At 41.0% G+C, this 20,814-nt stretch overlaps 1 protein-coding gene across 1 annotated transcript in view; it reads right to left on the reverse strand.

Annotated features, from left to right (window-relative positions):
• Positions 1–832: 832 nt before the first annotated feature.
• The window catches only part of ptprua (protein tyrosine phosphatase receptor type Ua), a 202,746-nt gene continuing 182,764 nt past the window's right edge, over positions 833–20,814 (reverse strand). The window contains 7 exon segments of the mRNA XM_030412151.1: positions 833–1,892; positions 3,309–3,444; positions 4,203–4,360; positions 8,754–8,879; positions 14,564–14,878; positions 18,616–18,765; positions 20,518–20,653. Coding sequence (XP_030268011.1) covers positions 1,830–1,892; positions 3,309–3,444; positions 4,203–4,360; positions 8,754–8,879; positions 14,564–14,878; positions 18,616–18,765; positions 20,518–20,653 — 1,084 coding nt within the window. The 3' untranslated portion in view covers positions 833–1,829.

Here is a 20,814-nt window from a genome sequence, read left to right on the forward strand (position 1 = left end):
CACATGCAGATTAAGTGCGTCAGGGCCTCGATCAATGGATCATCAAGACTCTCCAATTAAAGAGGTGGTTCAATCCTAGAGGCTCCGTTTGGCGGTAATGATAAAAAAAAAAAAAGTCCATTAAAGTTGCTAATTAAATGATAAGCGTAAATTAAAACACAGGTCAAGTGAGTGAACTGTGGGATTTTTTAAAGCAGCGATATCTCTGCTGTTTGCGAGTGGCTGGGTTGGGGGTGGTGGCTTTGGTGGAGGTGTTGGGGAGCGTCAACAACAGTCCCCTTACAAACTCAAACCCAACTCACATGAGTGCTTGGACACACCTTTGCAGAGTGTAGCTCTCTGAGAATCTTTTACAAGGGTGAAGCTCTAATTAATATATTGATAATTGTACTATTTTCCCTTAATGAGAATCACTTTAATGTTACCGCAAAGTTATGATGTGCCAAAAAGTGTTTGTAGTTGGCATATTCATTGCATCAGAAAAACTGTGAGAGAAACTTGGGATTTGTATTTACGCACCAATTTCTACATATCTACATAATGTTGCTTTAATGCTCATGGAAAGTTCACCATTTTAATATGGGGCTCTGTGGGGACTGACTTGAGCCATCCTCAAGTGGCCATGTGAGGAAATACAGTTTTTGGCACTTCCATATTGGTTTCATTTTTCAGCCCCGCAGGTTCCTACTCGAGAAAACAACCTCTGTTATGTCATCCCCCAAACTGTCCCAGAAGATGGGGGGGACACCATTCTCGGGGGGACCCCAGCCACCCCTCTGGCCCTGCCCCTGTCTGTGAGGTGCACAACAAAATCTCTCAAAAAAAGCGTGGCTGTTAGGCAACAACATATTTTATTTCTTTTCCTCTTTTATACACTATTTAGAAAATAAAACACATTGAATAAATACAAATTTAGAAAGCGACAGATTTTCGCCGGATTTTTCACAGCAACACGTGGTTTTTCTTACGGAGCTCTCTCAGGACTAGCGGAGGGATTCACGTCGCAGAATCCACCCTAAAGCAGACTTGGGCCACACACTGCAATGAAACACTTAAGACTGGGCATGCAGATGCTGAAGTGGTCCCCATTTACAGACACAGAGAGAAATGGATTGGCACATTGATAAGACGTTGAGAACACCTAGAAACACCCGGAGGAAGGAGGAAAAAAAACATCTATATACACAGAAAAAATAAATAAAGAGAAATTAGGTCCAAGACAACTCTACTGTACAGATATGTCCATTGGATGTGACCGACTTTTTTCAGTTTCACCCTCAATTAACTTTCAGTCATCAGCCTGACCCACCGTAAAGTTCAAATATAGTACAGTACAACATGGGATGTTCACCAACAGCAGATTGCACCATTTACAGTGTTACAAACAAACACAAAATATCACCCAGTGGTTGGCATCAACTGTAGTTCCCTTTCAGTGTTTGTTCATAGTAAGGCAGGACACAGCTGAGCTCTTTAATCCTGTCTTCAAGGTGTACAACAGGTAGTCCGGCTGCTTTGACAGTGGGTGTATAGAAAATGAACTCCACTCCTGTTAAGTGTCCTCTGGTCTGGCAGATGTCAAGTGGCACTAGAGAGTACAGGCTGGATCGGAGCGCAGAGGAAAAGCAAAAAGGGTGTCAGTAGTATGTTACAAGTAGTCCAGTGAGCTTTCTCATTTAGTCTTTATGGCAGACGACGTTTCATCCAGGCATGGCAAAGGAGACAACCAGAGCTGTGTACACAGACTGAGGAGGCAGGAGCAGAGATCCAGGATGTAGGATCCAGGATCCAGACCTTCTCCTCGAAGGACGAGAAGTGAGGAATTGGTGCTATCTGACTTCCAGGCAGTCCAGGTACTCCTGGGCTAGCTCATAGCAGAACCGGTACTGCTCCTAGAACAAGCACAGATAACGAGGAAATTATTTCTATGAACATTTAATCCTCCCTTGGATGTTCCTATTTCAATAAGTTCCGAAGTTATTTAGTGATCAAATGTTCTAATTTAGTTCCTGGTGTACTTTTCCTCCACCTGCTGTCAGTGAAAGGAAACATCTATATCTATCTTACGGTTAACAAATCCCATGTGCAGACCAAAACAAACAATTATTTGATCCTGCCAAAACAGCATTTCTGTCGGGTCCATCAAATTAAATTTAGAATCTTTTTATACAACATAGAATCTGATGTAATTCCCGTTTCATGGTCATACCAGCCATTACATGATGGTATGACGGAGAACCTGTAGGAAGGCTATAGCCTTAAATTGTTTAACCATATATTGTATATCTTTCGTGCAATATATCAATAATTTAATTATCCAACTAAGCCAAATTAAACCTACACGGATGGAGATAAGTGGCAGAAAGTCTTGTACAAATACAAAACACATCAATGAGCCACACTGCTGCACTTACATGTTCCTTCACTACCAGGATTGGAGTTTATTTCAAATTAATCCTGCATACATCAGCCTGGTTGATCCAAGAGCACGAAATACTCCACAATAAATCACACTGAGTAACATTTGCTAAAAGCTACAGTGCCCAGTGTGATAGCTCAGCTTTTGTTTTGGCCCTAACCAAACAACAGCCCAGCAGCTACAGTACTGTTTGGTATAAGCAGTTTTTCACATGAAATCTGAACATAGGGAATTTTTTATTCAGCTGTTGTTTAGTAAGTGAACTTAACAACCACTAATTTTAACGTTGCTATTTTTCTCAGATGTAGCTAGGTAGCTAGCAGCTCTGCAGGAAGGTAATACAATCATTCAGAGGTGTAGAACTGGGCTGAATCTGACTGATGTCAGAACTTAATAAAAAACCTGTTCTTTCTATTATTTCCTCTCCCGTATCTCTCTCTCTCTTTTTTTTTGTCTCTGTATTCTCATAAACTGGAGTCACATGGCCTCAGGATAAGCACAAAGGCAGCGCTCAACTTGACACATTTTAACACTTTCTCACCTAAATTTGCACTAGCTAGAGATAAATTGTATTGATTTTTGCCCACCTGCTGCTTTCCTTTGACTTTATTCTCAATGTGCTAAATCCAAAATGTATTTCTCATTCGGTCTAGACATTGAACCGTTCATTACCATTGAATTTTACATTATGTTGTTTTCCTTAAGATAAAGATCCAGGAATGTACTGAAGAAGTGAAAAAAGTTGTGTTTACTTCCTGAAGATGGCGTACTTAATCATCTAGTCTTGCTGGAGCGCGCATTTCACTTCCTTGACATTCCCTCTGTCGAGACTGCGACAGAGTATGATACGGTTTAATATATTGTGGTAAAATACCCTTTGCTTTCTCACCATTGTCTCCACCATGTTTGGCTTAGAGTTGCGCAGTGTCTTGGCAGCGAAGAACACGTCCGCGACGCTATGGTGACGAATCATCTCCAGTATCATGGTGCAGGCACAGAAAGTACCGCTTCGACCGCCGCCGTTCCTACTCCAGAAAGAACGAACAAAGACACACACACAGACACACACAGACACAATAGAAGCATAAAGACATGAGTGACCTAATAAAGATGTGGTACAACAGCTCAGACACTCTCGGAGGGGGGGTGGGGGTGCTACAGAGTGAAATGTCACAGTTTGACTGAGCGCAGATCAAGCACGCTGTCAGAAAAAGGCCAGCTGGCAGACTTTCAAGATGAATATCTGAGTAAAGCTCTCATTAAAATACGGGAGCGGGGACTTAATCAGATATGGGATGTCTAAGACACAGCCTGACCTCCAGGGATCAAAGGGCTCTAACAGGGAGATGGGGACTGACTAATGGAAGGCAGGCACCTCCACTCGAGCGGCTAATATACAGTAGAGACGCAAACACTTAATAGTTCTTTTTTTCACTGGAACTCTTGACTTGATGAGATTGAAAAAATCTGAAGAGGATTACAACAATGGAAAGTCTTACAGCGGCAAAGTGAAAAATATGAATGTGATGTGCCATCTTATGAGAAATCTACTTGAGGGTCCAAAAATTCAAAAGCACAGGTTTCAATAGAAAGTCTAAGAGCTGTTTCCAGTCAGAGAAGAATGCAATTAATGAGGATACGTTGAATTAATAATAGATTTGAGCTTCATATTTAAAATAAGTTATAGAGCGAAGTCTAAGTATAAAAGGGCTCATATGAGTATTGGCCATCAGAAACACATGTACTGCATATATGTACTGTAGATGTATGTAAGTGGACTCACAGGCAGTGGACAATGGTGCGTCCCTCTCCACACTCTCTCTGCCAGTTGTGAACCTGAGCCAGTAGGCTGAGGAAGGCTTTCTTGGAGTCTGGCACGTCGCGGTATGGGGACCAGCGCAGGAACTGGAAGTGACGCACCACTAGCTGGCCTTCCTGGAGCTATCGAAAGCAAGAGTTGTGGGGATGAAAAAAAGAAAAAAGTAAGAAATTATTAATTTTTTTCCCCCAATATAAACCATCATACATGCATTAAAATCCACTGCATTTGCTCCACACACATTGCTCCCTCAATCAAACATCTAGCTGATCTATCTATCAGCCGGATCGGATTCTGTCAAAAATATCGAACCAGCTCAAGATTAGCTGTGGAAACGAGACTGACGAGAGCAGTACCAGTGAATCAAAACAGTGAAGTCGTTTACATAGATAACATAGATTAGAGCAGTTTTTAATTATAAAGCATATCAGGTCATGTTTTAGTCTGCCATACTGAGGCTTCCTGCCTGCTGTCCAAATGCAGTTTTGACCTGTTTGGGCTTTAATATAACACAGAGTGGTTAACCCAATTTCCTGCTTCAAAATGTCCCAGAAAACTATTGGTAATGTCAAAGAAGCCACAAGCTCCTCTCTGCACTGTCTCTTTTTCTGCAGTCTGTGGATTTGAATGGAGTTTGTTCTTCCTGCACATGCAGAGCTTAATGTTTCTGGGTTAACTTTTACAACTTTATACGAGACCGAAGACAGCCAGGGGATGCTCGATGGATTGTGGAAAATGGCACCTTAAACGTGCCCTGTGGGGATTTTTAAATAAATCGCTGTCATGTTTACAGTTGTTCTCACCAAAATAAAATGTTGAATGTTGAAAGTACTTTGCCTGTCGAGAAGTAGGTTGTTTTATTTTTTCATTTTCTTTAGGAGGCGTATTACTACTTCGACACGAGGTGCCATTAGCACACACTTATGTCCAGAAGGGTGTACTGTGTAGCAAAATTAATGACATGTTGAGGTGAGGTATCTTGAGCCTTAAGCCAGGGCTCTCAAAATCATGAAGGTGACTTTCTTTTAATCTGACAAGATCACCATGGGAACTCCTTGCCTGGTCCAAACAAAAGTTCTGTTGGGAGTGTAGGATTAAAATCGGCTACAAAAAGTGCCGCACTTTCACTAATTCTTGATAACATTCTCTATGAGTGATAAAGATTCTCAGCTGAGGGAATACTTGGTAATATTAACACCTAATGACAGCAACTACAGGCCCCTTTGGGTTGCATTTTTAACCTTGGTCTTGATTTGCTGATGTCCATTTTACACTGCTGGCATTGCAGCTAACAGAACACCAATTTGAATATATGTGATAAATACAGATGGATCAGTCAATTTTCAATCAGTAAAATCAATTTCAATCCTATTTAGTCAGAAACTACATTGATTTCCAATAACCATCATAATGGGACAGTGTCAGACCCAACAACAATTAAATATGCTGGAAAAGGTTCAAAGTTTAAGAACTCGAGAATATAGTTGGATAGTTGTAATGTCAGAAAAAAAAACGACATTAAGCATACAATTAATTCTTTTTTCAGATTTTTTAAAGTTATTTATTGTTCTAATCTATTGGACTTGACTATAGGGGGGCAGCATGCGACCGGGCTATCTTGTGTGGAAGAAGAGTCAAATAAAGGGAAAAAAAAAAACGCTCCTTTCTATGGGGACCCTGAACAAAGACATGTTGACATGTTGACTACCGTTGTGATACTCATCTCTAATTGGGGTTTCAGGTTTATTGAACTAGCTGTAAAAAAAAAACTCCATAAGGTACTTAGGATCACAGGCTCAAACAATACAATGGCCGGGAAACATCTCAACCACGACGTCACCTTATAAGTTTGGTAATTTCCAGTTATAACAGTGTATTTGGCAACAACCTTTTCTGCATCTACTTGACAATGGCGTTCCTTCTTGGGGCAGAGGCTATCGGTGTCTCGCTCTGTGGTGTCTGTCTCCTCGGGATCCTGCAGAGATGCCACGTGGGAACAGTTTCTGATATGGTGTCAAGATATTTGAGGGGCTGGGTGGAAGTGGAAGGGTGATGGGGTACAGCGGGGGTCAGGTAAGGCGGCGCAGGGGCTTGGAGGGTTTGGCAGCTAAGGGACACATCTGCTCAACTAGCTGCTGGAAGCATCTAGTAAGGCTACTGAGGTCAAAGGATGGGAGCTAGAAATGTTGCGACAGTGTGAAGTGAAAGCGGGAGCTCAGCTAAATTATTCAGACAACACCCAGACACGTACACCACACACAGACTCACAAACAAGCTCGACACAGAAAAAAACCCCCGAAATACTGGACATGGACATAAATCATGAAACTTCTTTGTGTTAACTGTAAAAAAAACATGGAGTTTTGAATTTGTTTTAGTGTTTAGTACTTAATTGCTCAAACAGGAGCATATCTGCTCGTTAAGCAGGTCTTGGGACTATATGCATGTAGCTAATTATGTTATCATGCTGCTGATACAGAAAAGTAGGATTATTATGCTGCAAATCACTCCAACCGCTGGGGAACAACAAATGCCAGCTGGGACCCAGGTCACCATTCACAATCATTATATTGGTATCAGGCTTCATTAACCCTCTTAAAAATAAATGAACTGATTCAGTGCCAGGAAAATGCCTCCCACTGCAACGGAGCCAGAGTTTTAGTGTTTGTCAGCATCCAAATTAAAAAAAAAAAAAAATGTCACTCGAAAAGAAAATGAAACATGTTAATAGCAGTTTTGCCATTAAGTTATTGTGAATACTGAGGGAAATCACACCCTTTGATTGTAATCAAGTCAGGGGAAAAACACGTTTAATGAGACCCGACACGTGCAGCCTTCAGCCATGCACTTGACCGCACTAAGAGCCTGCCGAGTGCAGTCCAGGGTAAAACATTATTATCGCAAAGTTATATTGTTACGTATTGTAAAAGTCCACAGCACTCATGTCTGTTCTACTTCTACGACTTCTGACCCCTCGAGGTAAGGTACTGTGGACTCAGAAACAGAAATACTTGAAAACAAATCTGATGTAACACGAATCAAGGATTTTCCAACTGTCTCAGCTTCAAACAGTGTTGCACAAGGTTTGTATTATTACCTTATTAACAGTGTAAAAAAAAATCATTCTGAGTTTGAATTTCTTCTACATAACTACATCAATGGATGTGTGAATTTAGGTTGTTTTGGATTCGGTGTCATGAGAAAATGAATTTGATATTTTTAACATTTATATTTTAGGTGTATCTTTGGTGTTTTGATATATGGCTTTGTACTGTTGTTCCTTATTTACTTTTCCCTTTCAAAAGAATTGTATTGGATGTTCATTTTGTATGATTAAGCGTACTTGCTATTACAAAGCTTGTCTTCCTATTAGCGTGCACAACATCTAAATATCGGTGCTGCTTACCCAATCTGAAAAAACACTGGCTGACCCTTAGTTAAACTTCTGTGGCCTGGAGGTAGTGAGTAGGCTTTACCTTCTTTCCCTTCACACAATTTCCCTGATAACCAATTTGCTAACCCTGGCCTACTGTTAGCCCAATACAAGAGTGAAAAACTTAATGTTAAAAAAAAACAAAAAACTCTGCGTCGAGATTTGTCTGCATTATAAACACTAAAGTTTCAGCAGAAGACAAATGGCATGAACAAAATAGACAGATCATCGCAGTAAAATCAAAACTTTAAGATCATCCCACCACACCATCATAAAGACTACACTGTGGATACATCAGTGTTTTATATACGAAGGTGGGCAACGTCAGTAGAATTACCCCCTCGAATATCAGAAACAATTTAAGATGTGAATAAAGAAACCTTCAGGTAGTATTTCCCACCTATATACAGTACATCTATTAGTGATTCTGTTGTTGAGGCACTCATCTCATATCTAAACTCATGATACTTGTCGAGATCTATCATCAAAGTCTCACTCAGGCTAGCTTACCACATTCTCCATCTCTGCCCCCTCAGCAACTGTTTTCCTAATTGTCTTCTGCGGGAAGAACACTCATTATCTTTTTTGGAGGATCTAATTTTGTCTCTACAATCAGCTCCTGAGACACTGCTTTTACTTGACGCTTTGTAAGCTAGCGCAATTAGTTTGTTAGCATGAATTACACAAGTTCAGACAGAACCAGAGCTGATATTATGTTCCGATTAGAGATGAAACAACAGCTCTCTGACACGATCTCAACAACACGTCAACATTTTTGAAAGCTGAGGTGTAACCGGCATGTAAGGTTTCTGATTCAGGAGGAAAAAAAAACAAACTCAAAAACATATTGACTGTTGTAGTGACAAAACTACGACAGCTATTAATTCTGTGGCTATGGGAATATACTTGTTGTAGAACTTCAATGTGCTATTCCAATGCTTTATTTGGATTGCAGTAGATTTTTACAGGTGCTCCTGTTATTTTGTCCAACAACGTGTACAGTTTTTTTTTTTGGACTGTCAAAAAACAAAGTCAAATATCTGATCTGGTTTTTTAAAACTATTTTTTTTGGATCCACCTACCCGGGTGATGTTCTGAACCCGGAAGAGGCGGATGATGACGTCATCGTCGGCTGTCCTGGACAGAAGCTCCACTGTCATTGGCCCAAACTGCTGCAGCCCCGGTTCAGGCCAATACTGCAGACAAGGCTGAGGAGCAAGAGCAAGAGAGAGAGAGAAGAGATAGCAGGTCATTAGTCCATGCTTGCTTGAGGCAGGACAAATCATTATGTCAGCAGCCAGTGGTGGTGAGGCCCAGTAACAAGACACCTGAGTATTGACAGCGGAGACAATTAGCCTAAATGACAATGATTATCTACAAATAGCAACCGTAAATTAAATGAGAAAAAAAAAACACCAAAAAAACAAGCCTCTCATCACGCTGAACAATCCCTCACATAAGCCGCGGTCACCTAGTTCGCATTATTCATGAGTCCAAATCATTACCATTAGCACATTATAAATTAATGGAGGAGGAGACCTTGGCTACGCCTGGGAGGGATAAACAGGAAGTTAGCCTGGAGGTTGGCGCGCGCGGGAAAGCCAAGGTCTCCCCATCAACGCTGCTTCAAAGACGCGTCCCCCAGCCAACAAGACGGGGGGGGGGGAGAACACAAGGGAGCGGTGCTGACACGCTGACGTGTTCGGCGTTGACTTTGGGACTGAGGGGAGCCCTCCAGGAGGAAGTGATGATGGCATTTCACTGTGACAGAAGGGTATTAACAGGTGACATTGGGCACGAGGCGAGATAAATATTTATACATTCAGACAGGAGACAGGCAGCTCCAACTCAGGAGGGCAAACTGAGAGTCTGTTTGTGTGCGTGAGTGTGTGTGTGTGTGTGTGTCGGGAGGTGGACTGTTAATCCACTGGCAGCGAGAGACATGGAAGACGAAGAACAAGAGGAGAGTGACAGAGGAAGAAGGACAGGTTGCAGCTGACAGGCATGGTGGAAATGTTGAGCGGGAATTCAACATGACACGGTGACAGAGCAGCGATAGGGAGGCGGCAGAACAAACCCACGCATGAGCAAACATGGGGAGAAACGATAAGAATGTGTTAATGCCACGACAGCCTGTGCAAATTAAACAGACGGCCCGAAAGCGCGATTGCATCCCGGTGGCAGCGCGCCAGTTAAAGGCCAGACAGTGATGACCCGTCGTCACTGCGCCGTGTGTCACTTTCATCTGGGAGGAGGGAGCGATTCGGCTGACATGTTGTCACTACTGCTGTCGACGTGTTTCATCGTAAGGAATGATAATATGAACATGTCGTGTTTATATACAGACGTAAAAAAAAAAAACCTGCAGGTATTTTTGAACATTCATACTCGAGCTGAAGCAGTTCACCGTTTAATGTTTCAAATACATCTTTTGCCTTCATTCAACACCAGACAGTGTAGAGTAGGGATGTATTGATTATAGAATTTGATTGTATATTATACTCAGTGTTGGGGAGTAACGAATTACATGTAACGACGTTACGTAATTTAATTACAAAATGTACGTAATTGTAATCCGTTACATTACTGGGAGAAAATATGTAATTAAATTACAGTTGCTTTTGGAGATTTCAATGATTACAACTTAAGTTACATTTGAAAAATCGCCGCCAAAGCTCGGATTTATCAAATAGTTTTTCGCCCTCCTGGATTCATGTTTGTTTTTAGTTTTTTTCATATCAACATCCTCCTGCCAAAACTGACGCTTGTGATTGGCTCTCTCTGGTCATGTGCCATTCGACTCAACCGACAAACCGTAAGGCGGCAGCAACAGTGTCAGCGGCACACAAGATGTTCCTGGGCTGGAAATACAAAAAACACTTCATACAGACAGAAGCCAGGCTTCCCTGTATTACAAAGGTGGCTCTCTTTTACCCAGCTAGATCACCATGGTAACTTATGCTTAGCTCATAACCTGGTCCCGACCAGGTTCTGTTCAGAGTTTAATCATAAAATCGGCTATAAAAGCGCCGCTGTTTCACTATTTAACTCATTTACAGCTGGCGTCACCTTTACTTTGAAAGTCCAGTGGAGCTGGATCAGAACGGAGCATTTGTACGGAGGGAGAGATCGCGCTGATCCGCTGCTGTTTACTTTCTCTCTGAGCGTCTCCGCCTACAGATGTTCAGCTGAGGGGAAACGCTGCTCAGCTGTTGATCCGACTCGCGTCAGGAGGTCGTTTATTAGGCTATAGCCTATTTACTTTTATATACAGTCAGTCACCACTGAAAGAAGTTGTGCGATCGCAGCAGGACAGATAATTTAACTTAATGTGGCCATGAATAAATTAATTGTATCGCCTGTTATGTGTTGCCCAAACGCAAATCCTGAGTAGGTCTACTCTGTTTTCTCACATTTAAAAAGGTCTTTGTACAGAGACGACATGAGATTTGCTTGTAGCTACAGCACCTAAAATACCCACTGTAACCTATTTTCATACGCACACCAGCCTCGCTTTCAATAAAACACACACTGGCATTTTTATAATTGCGATCAGTGAAATATATGAAAACAATATAAAACACAGTTCAAAACAACAGTTGTTGTTGCTCTAAAGCTTCATATTTAAAAGCAGCTCAATGTAGAGCTGTCAGAAATTAAAATCAGCCTCCTCTTGTCATATTTGGAGCAACACTGTTGCTTCAGGCTGTGATCAGGCTTTTTTATATCGCTCCTACTCTCTCCATTAAAACAACCTGCTCCTCTTGGCTGAAATCAGCCTGTTGTCGCTCCATTTAGTGAGGAAGTGAGCCTCCTTCGCAGTACAGGCCTAAGGTCAGACTCATAATATATGGTTAAACCTTTGAACTGAAAGGTTTATCACACTATAGGTCTTAAAATGTGAAAATGGTTAGCAGTTGAGAGATTTCATTCAAAATTAAGAAAAGTAATCATAATGTAATCAAATGTAATTAGTTACATTACTTTGAGAAAGTAATTGAAATAGTTACACTATTATTACATTTTCAAGAGGGTAACTTGTAATTGTAACCAACTACATTTCCAAAGTAATCTTCCCAACACTGATTATACTTTTGCCAGCTTTTGTTTTCAGCAGTTGCCGTCTTTCAAAAATGATCAAAATACAGTAACCAAATAATGCAGCACAAGATACATAACGGTACAAGAATACAACTTTACCTTTGTGTCAATTGGCCCACCGCACTGTGATTGTGAAATATAAATAATATTTAGGGATCCTGCCTATTTAAAGAGCATTCTCACCTCACAGAAACCCCTGAAGGTCCTCTCAAAATCAACAGTTTGCAATATAAAAGCTGAATCTTTTTCATTACCAGTACCTGTGTGACCCACTCAATATATAAGTGTTGCTAAAACAAAATGTAATTGTCTGCAGTGCATTACACGTGTGCTGTAATGTAGACAAAAAATATCATTTTCACATAGTAGTCCTAACACAGGGGACTTATTGAACGTGACAAACTACATGCTGCACAGACCGCTCTCAGAGTTGGACGGTGAATTTGACAGTACTTTCTCAATGCTAGGATGATCAGCTGGACTCCCCATAACAGTTGTTCTTCACGGCCACCGACGATAGCTTCGTGGTTTGTGACTGACTGACAGACGTCGCGCACAGTGAGTGTCTCGTCCAGTTCAGGCCGCCCAGCGAGGTCATAAAGTCTGACATGTGCCGTGAGCTGTCAAAATACTGGCTGCTTAGAATTTCAAAGCGCGAAAGCGACATTACGAAGCAACCTTAATCAACAAAATAAACACATCAGGCTGCAATCCCTTGATTGTGCTCTGTCTCTGCATCCTCTTCCACCTCCTCATTGCACTGCACTCTGCTTTAAATCGCTGCAGTTTTACTGTGTTTTTCATAATATAAAAACTGGCCAAACCTAAGGCTCTTTAAAAAGAAAAAGGATGAGCATTTTGCATTGTTTTATAAACTTCATCATTAATTTATGATTTGACAAAAAGACAAAACAGTAAGCCTAACAAACACATGAGGGAGTTAAAATCCTGTAGAGGAGGACAGTGACAATATCACAACATAGGTAGTTTTTTTTTGTTATATGCTGATGCTTGCTAATGTCTTCAACACATTTGTTCAAAAAGGGAAAACTCTCTTAGAACAGATGTGTAAAAACAACACTTCATGTTTTGTATTTTAGCACATGTGCTGCACCAGCTCAGGAACATCAGCCCAGGAACCCCACATTTAGTTACTCAGCTCCGGGGAGCTGGGCAGTTCTCTTTGTTTCCCTGCTAAAAGTTGCAGCTCTGTGAAGGGCTCTTAGGAGGGAACTCTTAGTGCCAGACTCCTGACTGGTAAAATAAGATGTTTTATGAGCAGCCCAGATGTGTCAGGTTAGCTTTACTCATCAGAGTCATTTGTCAGTGCAGTATTTGATGAGTCTTATTTATAAGCTTCACAGGATTATGAAAAGAGACCTGTTTGTCCTACAATTAATATATATGTTCATGATGTTTTGACTCATTTCAATGTCCAAAAATGATCTTTTTGGTGACATTTATGGGAGTAAGAAAACTAGATAGAGTCCATGTCAGGCTGAGGAAGACCTGTTATGAGATGGAATACAAGTGTATTTTGCCCTCATGTTTGAGATTTTTATTTTTATTTTTCTTTTATTTCTCAGGGAGGAGGAATCACTCTGTGCAGGAGAGTGCTTCCAGCTAAGTGTACAAGAAGCGTTCACCTGACAGCTTTCTTTTTCCTTTTTTTGCTCTTCTTTTCAAATTACTGTTTGCCTTACAGTGTTTGGAAGTGGCAGGAAATAGGCCCGCACGCTCAACACTCTCCATATCTTCTTTAGGGGATACATGCTGCACATGTCTCAGAGGAAAAGCTGCTCCAGTGGCAGACGTTAAATTGCAATAAGATGGATGAATAATAAAAAGGTGTATCAAGGGAAGACACTGCATGTGAAAACGTCGCATTTTTTTCTGGATTTGGGGGCTGTTTTTATGTCTTCTTTCAGGTGAGTGGAAATAACATGTCCGAAATACACACATTTAGGTGCTTATTTGAGTTCAGATTTCTGTTGTGGGCATTAATACAAGCACATATATAAGCACAGACTTAATTGGATAAACAGTATAAGATAATCAACTGGGAGTTTCATGGTGGTACCTATTCACACAGTAGTTTTATTCATTTATGAGTTGATAAAAAGAGACACCCAAAATGGACCCAGGATTCTAATATTTCAACAGACTTTTCAATGTGGCTTTATCCATTATTCAAATTTCTGTTCCAGAAATGTATTCAAATTAGTGCATTTTTAAATGGATAATGCCTCATTAGCCTCCAAAATGTTCAATTTCAGAAACCAGTAATATGAAAAACAAATTTGTCACAATGTAAGTGATCAACTGGGACAGTTTTATGGCGATACCTAATAGTTAAAAATGCTACCCTCTTCACCTGACATGTGTCCCCTTAAACAGAAGCACATTTTTTCATTACAGTATTAAGCACAAATGATTAGCGAAATGATACCACTGGCACATTAACATGACACCTCTTTGTTGGGAGTCTCGAGAATTTGTGGTCCTAAAAATGGCTTCGTATTTCAGAAAATGTGAAGAAAGCTTGCTCTGGTATCACACTGCGGTAAAGCCAGTTTTATTAGGATGTATCTAAATACACTGTGTGTCACTAATCAAAATCCAGCTGTGACGCAGATGCTGTCACACAGAGGTTGCCCATGGCTAAATTAAAAGAGTTGAGCAAGATAAGGTAGAAGTTAGAGCTCCAGCTAATAAGATTAGTAACAAAGTGACTTAGTCTTGGTTGTGTGTCGACAATTTAATATCCAGCTGGTTTGACAGCTCCTCTTACCCAGGCAGAGTTGGACTGGTTGAGCTGATTGAGCATCACCACCGAGGTGCAGCCGTAGTCGTACACGAGCCTCCAGAAGTCGGTGGTTGTGCCTGGCAGTGGATGCGGCGTAACCACGAAGGCGGCGGGCCGGAGGAAGCTGTCGGCGAGCGCTGCGTTGATGTAGTTGCTGCTTTCTCCCTCTGTGGTGACGAGGAAGGCCAGGGAGCGGTCCGGTGGCAGGACGTCCATGCTGCGGTTCTTCTCGCGGTTCCTGGGCATCAGAGAGATGCTGCACTCCTCCACATCCAGGTGAGGAGTCACTGAGTTCAGAGTCTGCGGGACGAGGAGGAGGAGGAGGAGGAGGAGGAGGAGGAGGAGGAGGGGGACGAGGAGGAGGAGGAGGAGGAGGAGGAGCAGCAAAGTGAAGATGAAGGCAGTGTGCAGAAGAGATAATTAGAAAGGTTGGCATGTGCGTTTGAAAGTGTCTTAAATTTTATAGATGCAGAGATAAAATGAGAGAGTGAGAATGGAGATAGTGATGAGAGGAGGCAGACGTAGCGGAACAGAAACGGGATCAAAGCGAGATGGACAGAGGCAGTGATAACATTCTCCACTCAAACTGCCTGACTGTCAATACTTGACAAGCACAACTATCTTCGATCATCTCTGGGAAAACTTTTTGACGCATTAATCATCAAAACCCCCACAAGGCGTAATGGATAAAAACACATTCAGCGCAATCTCATACATTATGAATAAGCATATTAGGAAGCAATGGAAATTGAAGCGAACTGATTATCTAACTTGTTTCATATTGTGAATGACTCCCTATTGGTGTCGACAAAATGAATAGAACACTCAGGCTCGTAACTGGAATATTGCGTCTCGGCTACAAGTTGCAATAATGAGTCTGTCTTATTGGACGACTGCGAGCACCGCTGAGGGAAGGTTACTGTGCTGCCTGTGGAGAAGGAAAAAGTCTAATTGTTCAAGCCAAAGGTCAACGATCAATAACATCATTATAACTCACATTAACTGGACGAGTCAGTAGCGTTACAGAAAAGACAAATAGATGTTCTTAGCCGCAATCTAAGACATTTTCTGCTGAGCAAAATTTTTCTTACGTTTAAAGTATGCTGATTGGAAGAGCAGTGTCAGTCCTGGTGAACGCTAACTATCCATTTAATCTTAACCGGAGGATTTCTTCCTCAGGAAAGACCTACAGTACACGATACAGTGTAGGTGTTAAGGCTCCCTTGAAAAAGATACAGACTGAGTCATCGTTATGTCAGTGCAATCAGAGAGTTGTAGTGATATGGATATTTGGCTGAATGAAAAAAAGTCACGCAGTAGGAAGGGTTTGTGCAGAACAAAAAATAGCAGGAATGGAGTCAAGTCTCAGGAATCTCGCTGTGTATTTACCAACTTTATGATTTAGAGATTACAGTAGTAAAAAGTGATGGAGCGCATTCAGACTGAACTGTTTTTACTTCAAATGTCAAATATCTGTACAGAGGAGTGCTGTTACTGTACACATAAACAGTAGATTTACTGCAGCCCTGGATATGCAGCTACCATATTGGGAAGCCAATCAGATGACATCATTGCCATGTTCTTAAAGGGGGATTTAGATCTTTTCAAACCTACCAAATGATTTGGAATTGGTCGGCTCACCGCATCTCCTCTGACTGTCAAAGTTACGTCCAATGAAAGTGTTTGTTTTTGCCACTGACAGGCTGAGGTTGTTTTTCTGAGTGTCTGACAACATTACTGAAATGATTTCCACAGAGAGAGACCTTTTTGGTAAACAACAGGATCCTCTTTTACAAGAAACACAAGCCTTGTTCAAGGAGAAGTAAATCTCGGGAGGTGAGTTGTTACAGTTATTGCCTCATCTAGATTGTCAAAATCAGCGATCACTTTGTAAATAAAAATCATGCCGGCAGTTTGTCTACATTATCTCCAAACTCCTATCCAGCTCCAGTTTCCACAACCATCTTCCTCCAACAAGAGACTTGTGTTTCCAGTTATTATTTTACAAAAAGGTCCATTTCCAGAGGAATTTATTTTGTTAAGTTGTCCGACACTCCGAATGTCAGCCTGTCAGCCAAAACAAGCACTGTTAGTGGACGATACTCTGACGGTCGGGGTTGACCCAATGGATTACACTGCAGCTGTGTTGCTGCTGGCAGCTGAGGTGATCTACTGGACCGGTTCCAAAACTTGTGGAAACTATCAATCATTTACACACAAAAAACCAACAGGTGGAGCGCTCAACGTGAATCCCCACAGCCTTTCTATTTGGGGGATCCATATGTAGATTTTGCTACCTGCAAAGAACTCAAACTAGATCCTGACTGGGATCCCAAACTAAAACTGTTTTTAAGAGGGATTGGTCATGAAGTCACGATCATTTTAATGTACTGAACTACAGTCGGTATCTTATATTGTTCAGTTTGTGGTACTTGCTCGTATTTGTTGTCGACTTTTATGTTTTAGGCATTTCAAGGACCAATTTACGGATGCACATTGTACATTAGCTCAGTGCTATGGATGCTGTGGTGTCTGGAATTCAGTTTATGCTATATGTTTCTGCAAAATAAACATCAACTAAAATAGAAGCTGAAAGGTGTGACGTACCCTATGTACATCTCCTTCACCAGGAGACCTGAAGAACTGTGATTGAACAGCTTAACCTGCATCTGTTTTCTTTTCAGAAGACGGCTAGAGGAGCCTTTCCACTGCCGCACCGTGTCAAATAGTACATGGGTTATAAAATTACAGCACCACACAGATCTGCACAGTACGTCCGTCTAGTGTTACTGCGGTGATATCAGTGTGAGAAATACGATTCTCAACTATGAATCCCATCTTATAACACAGACATCTCCAGTGTGACTCCTGTTGACATGTTTCATCCAGTAAGACTGACTCTAAAGAGCCAGCTTTGGTCGGACTCTTTGTCTCTGCATTATTCAGTTTCGAAGCTCTGGGTATCATTACTTCACCTTTCTACCTGACAAGTCCGTTCAAGTCGGAGCAGTCGCCAAGGTTGTGATTATTCCCAATGTTCACAGTGGGTGATGCACTGTGTGACAGCAACATGAGTCAAGAATCCCAAATTATGAGGCTAAATAGTGTTCATTGTTTGTTTTGTCATTAAATTAACAGACGTATTTCAATTTTGGCATTTCAAGAACATCAGTGTTAATGTGCAGGGGTCAGCAGCTGGAAAGCCGATTTACCCCCCACAGCCTGTTTAAGAGGCCTTTGCATTGTGGAAACAATGAAGAGGACTGGAATCAGATGCTGATAAATTACTCGTTTTATAGTAAACTCATTAGCCATGCTGTATACCCAAATATCTGCTCGCTGATAAAATAAAACAAAAATAAAAAATTGTTGATAATGAAAAACTTTAAATTACAAATTAACAGTGGTCTTTCATTGTGAAGAATTTATAGGAAATAAAATGCGATTACAACTGAATAAGCAGAACTTTGTTAGCGGTTATTCTCTACTTCAAGCAGGTAGTCCTGTTGTAATGGGAATACAAAGCCCTGCCGTGCTGGACTAATGTGCCAACTCAAACCAAGCAGGCACATTTGTATGAAAAAAAACCCCACATGACAGTGTTTGAGGATGCAGTTTTTGGAGCTACATTCCATTATTCAATACAGAGAGTTGTTTCTGCTATTTAGCCTCACCTCCCTGATATAAATGCACCGGACAAAATAATGGAAACACTTGTCAGTTTAACGCAGCACAACTCAACAGTGCATCATCGCATTAGATTGTATTGGCTTTAGCTCGGTGTACCTTAGATGTAATTAACTGGCGACTGGGAGTATTTTGTGTGATTAAGTGAACTGGTGTCACTGTGTGGCTAAACTGCTGCTGGGACACGATACCTCAATCAAGGGAAACAACAGAAACGCACGGACACAACAGATTTAGCTTGAGGGTTGGAACAATTGGTCATGAAATGAGTTTGATCAATCAGAAATGATTGTATAGACAAGTCACATACAAACCTATATGTACAAATGTGGTGCGTTTGTGTGCCTTACCTGAAACTCCTCTCTGAGCTGCGACGTGTTGCTCTGAGAGTCAACCTTCAGCATCTCCTTATAGGTGAGCGCAAACTCATTAACGGGGATGGCAGTCTCTCCACACAGACAGGCCTCCAGGATGGCATCATGGATGAACACATACTGCTCCTGAGAGATGGACAGCAGGGGAAAATTACAAAGTCACACAAAGCCCTCGCTGCACTTATGAGCCTCCTAACTGTTAATTGGCCACTTGTGAGGACAATGCCGAATTTAATTACTGCCGCTGAATGTTGACAAATAGCAATAGCTGTCAAACCATCCTTCACACCGTCATGCCCACTCTTAGGTATTGTTTCTGAGCCGAGACACTGTATATAAATCTGGTGAAAAAGTGCAGACATCAGACATCAGAGGAGAAAAACACTGCCCACACACAATGTTTAAATAACGTCATGAGCTGAGCAATTAACGAGGAAACCAAGAAATTTGTTTTGACACCCAACCAAACAAAAGATCAAAGAGGCTCGGGTACATTCAATATTAGAGGCGTAAAACTGTCCCTCGTCCAACTTATTTAGAATTTCTTATTATGCTCTGTAATTGCAGAAATGTGTATTCAGCTGGTAAAGCAGCTTCAGCTGAGAGGTGAAAAGATGAAATTAAAAGGAGATAAATACTATTGTTTTTGTATTTCTCCCCAGACACCACTTACAGACTCATTATCAAGAGAACGCTTTTTAAATATTTTCCAACAGTTAACAGTTTTATTTACCCCAGTTATTAATGTCTTTCTCTGGCTTGTTTATCTGAAGATTGGAATTTCACATTGAGTAGAATTTAAACAGCATTACTTCAAATTGTGTGTTTTTTTTAATATCTATATTGTTTTAAGGAAAGTATCTTTACTAAATGAAGAGTTGGTACTTGTGTATCAACTAGAAAGTTTTGTTCTGCACTGATTTGACATCTTCTGTGGAAGTGAATGAACAAGCGGTTATACTAAATTACCTTTATATCAGAAACATTATACCCTCCACACATCATTTTAGCTTTCACTAACGGACTGAGTACATTTGGTCATACTGTAATTAATACAAATTTCAAGTAGATGAGATACCAAAAAAAAAACCAATGCTGTTAACAAACCATGCCAAACAAATGGAAAAATAATTCAAAGTAGCTCCTCTCGGACCACCTACAGCATCAATTAATTACATGTACTAAATAATCAGGTAATGAATTAAATGTGCAGAGGGGCCAGTTTAATGAGTGTTTGGTTTTAAAAATGATCATATACTAATCAACCATTTTTAACTGTAAATCAACCTTTCTTCTGACTTAAGCTGGTAGTTGTTTTTGGTAAAAGCTATGATAAGCCCTCTGTATGCTATTTACACATTACCAAACAACTTTAGGGCATATTTGGCAGCTAGCAGCTGAAAACATTGGAACATAATTATAAATAAACCAGGTATTTTAAGCACAAAACATGATCTTTTCCTGACCTTGTCCCCATGATTTTTTTTTTTTTTTTACCTAAAGCTAACCGGATTATAAGCACAGTGTTGTCCCAACATTAAGATGAAAGATGAAACACTACCAACATTTATTCTAGCGATTGGGTAACAAATAACGCCGCTATAACTACTTTTCCTTTTAACGTTTGCATTTTCCCTATTGAGTTTTTGAACCTAGACGTTTAACTTGTACCAGAGTACTTAGTCATTGTAATGTGGCTATTGTATCTGATTCCTCCACTGCTGCCCATGGTTGTAGAAATGCTGGTTTGGAGGCTTTTCCAGCGTAAAAAGTATAGAATTCTGAGCATTCAAGCACTCAAAGCAGAACAAATACAAAAGTATTGAGGAATGTGAGCTAGCAGCAGCTTAGTCTAACAGAGTCAGCTCTCCCACTCACTTCAGTCTGGATCATGTTGATGCGTCTGGAGCAGAGGGTCTTGACACAGTTGTAGATGTCCACCACTCCTTCACATTCAGCCATATCCAGCATGACATCCAGCACAATGTAGCAGCCAGTCCTGCCTGCCCCCATACTGGTGCAAAAGGAGAAAGGCGAGAATCGACAAACCTGAATACACTGCTGAAATGAAAAAATCTCAGCGGGGAACCTTTGGTAATGATCAAGATACTCAGCCGAAAGTCAAGTATAATAAGAGACTTTGTTCTGCAAAGAAAGACAGGGAATACAGTGACC

Source organism: Sparus aurata, chromosome 3 (assembly GCF_900880675.1).
Source record: "Sparus aurata chromosome 3, fSpaAur1.1, whole genome shotgun sequence".
Classification (NCBI taxonomy): domain Eukaryota; kingdom Metazoa; phylum Chordata; class Actinopteri; order Spariformes; family Sparidae; genus Sparus; species Sparus aurata.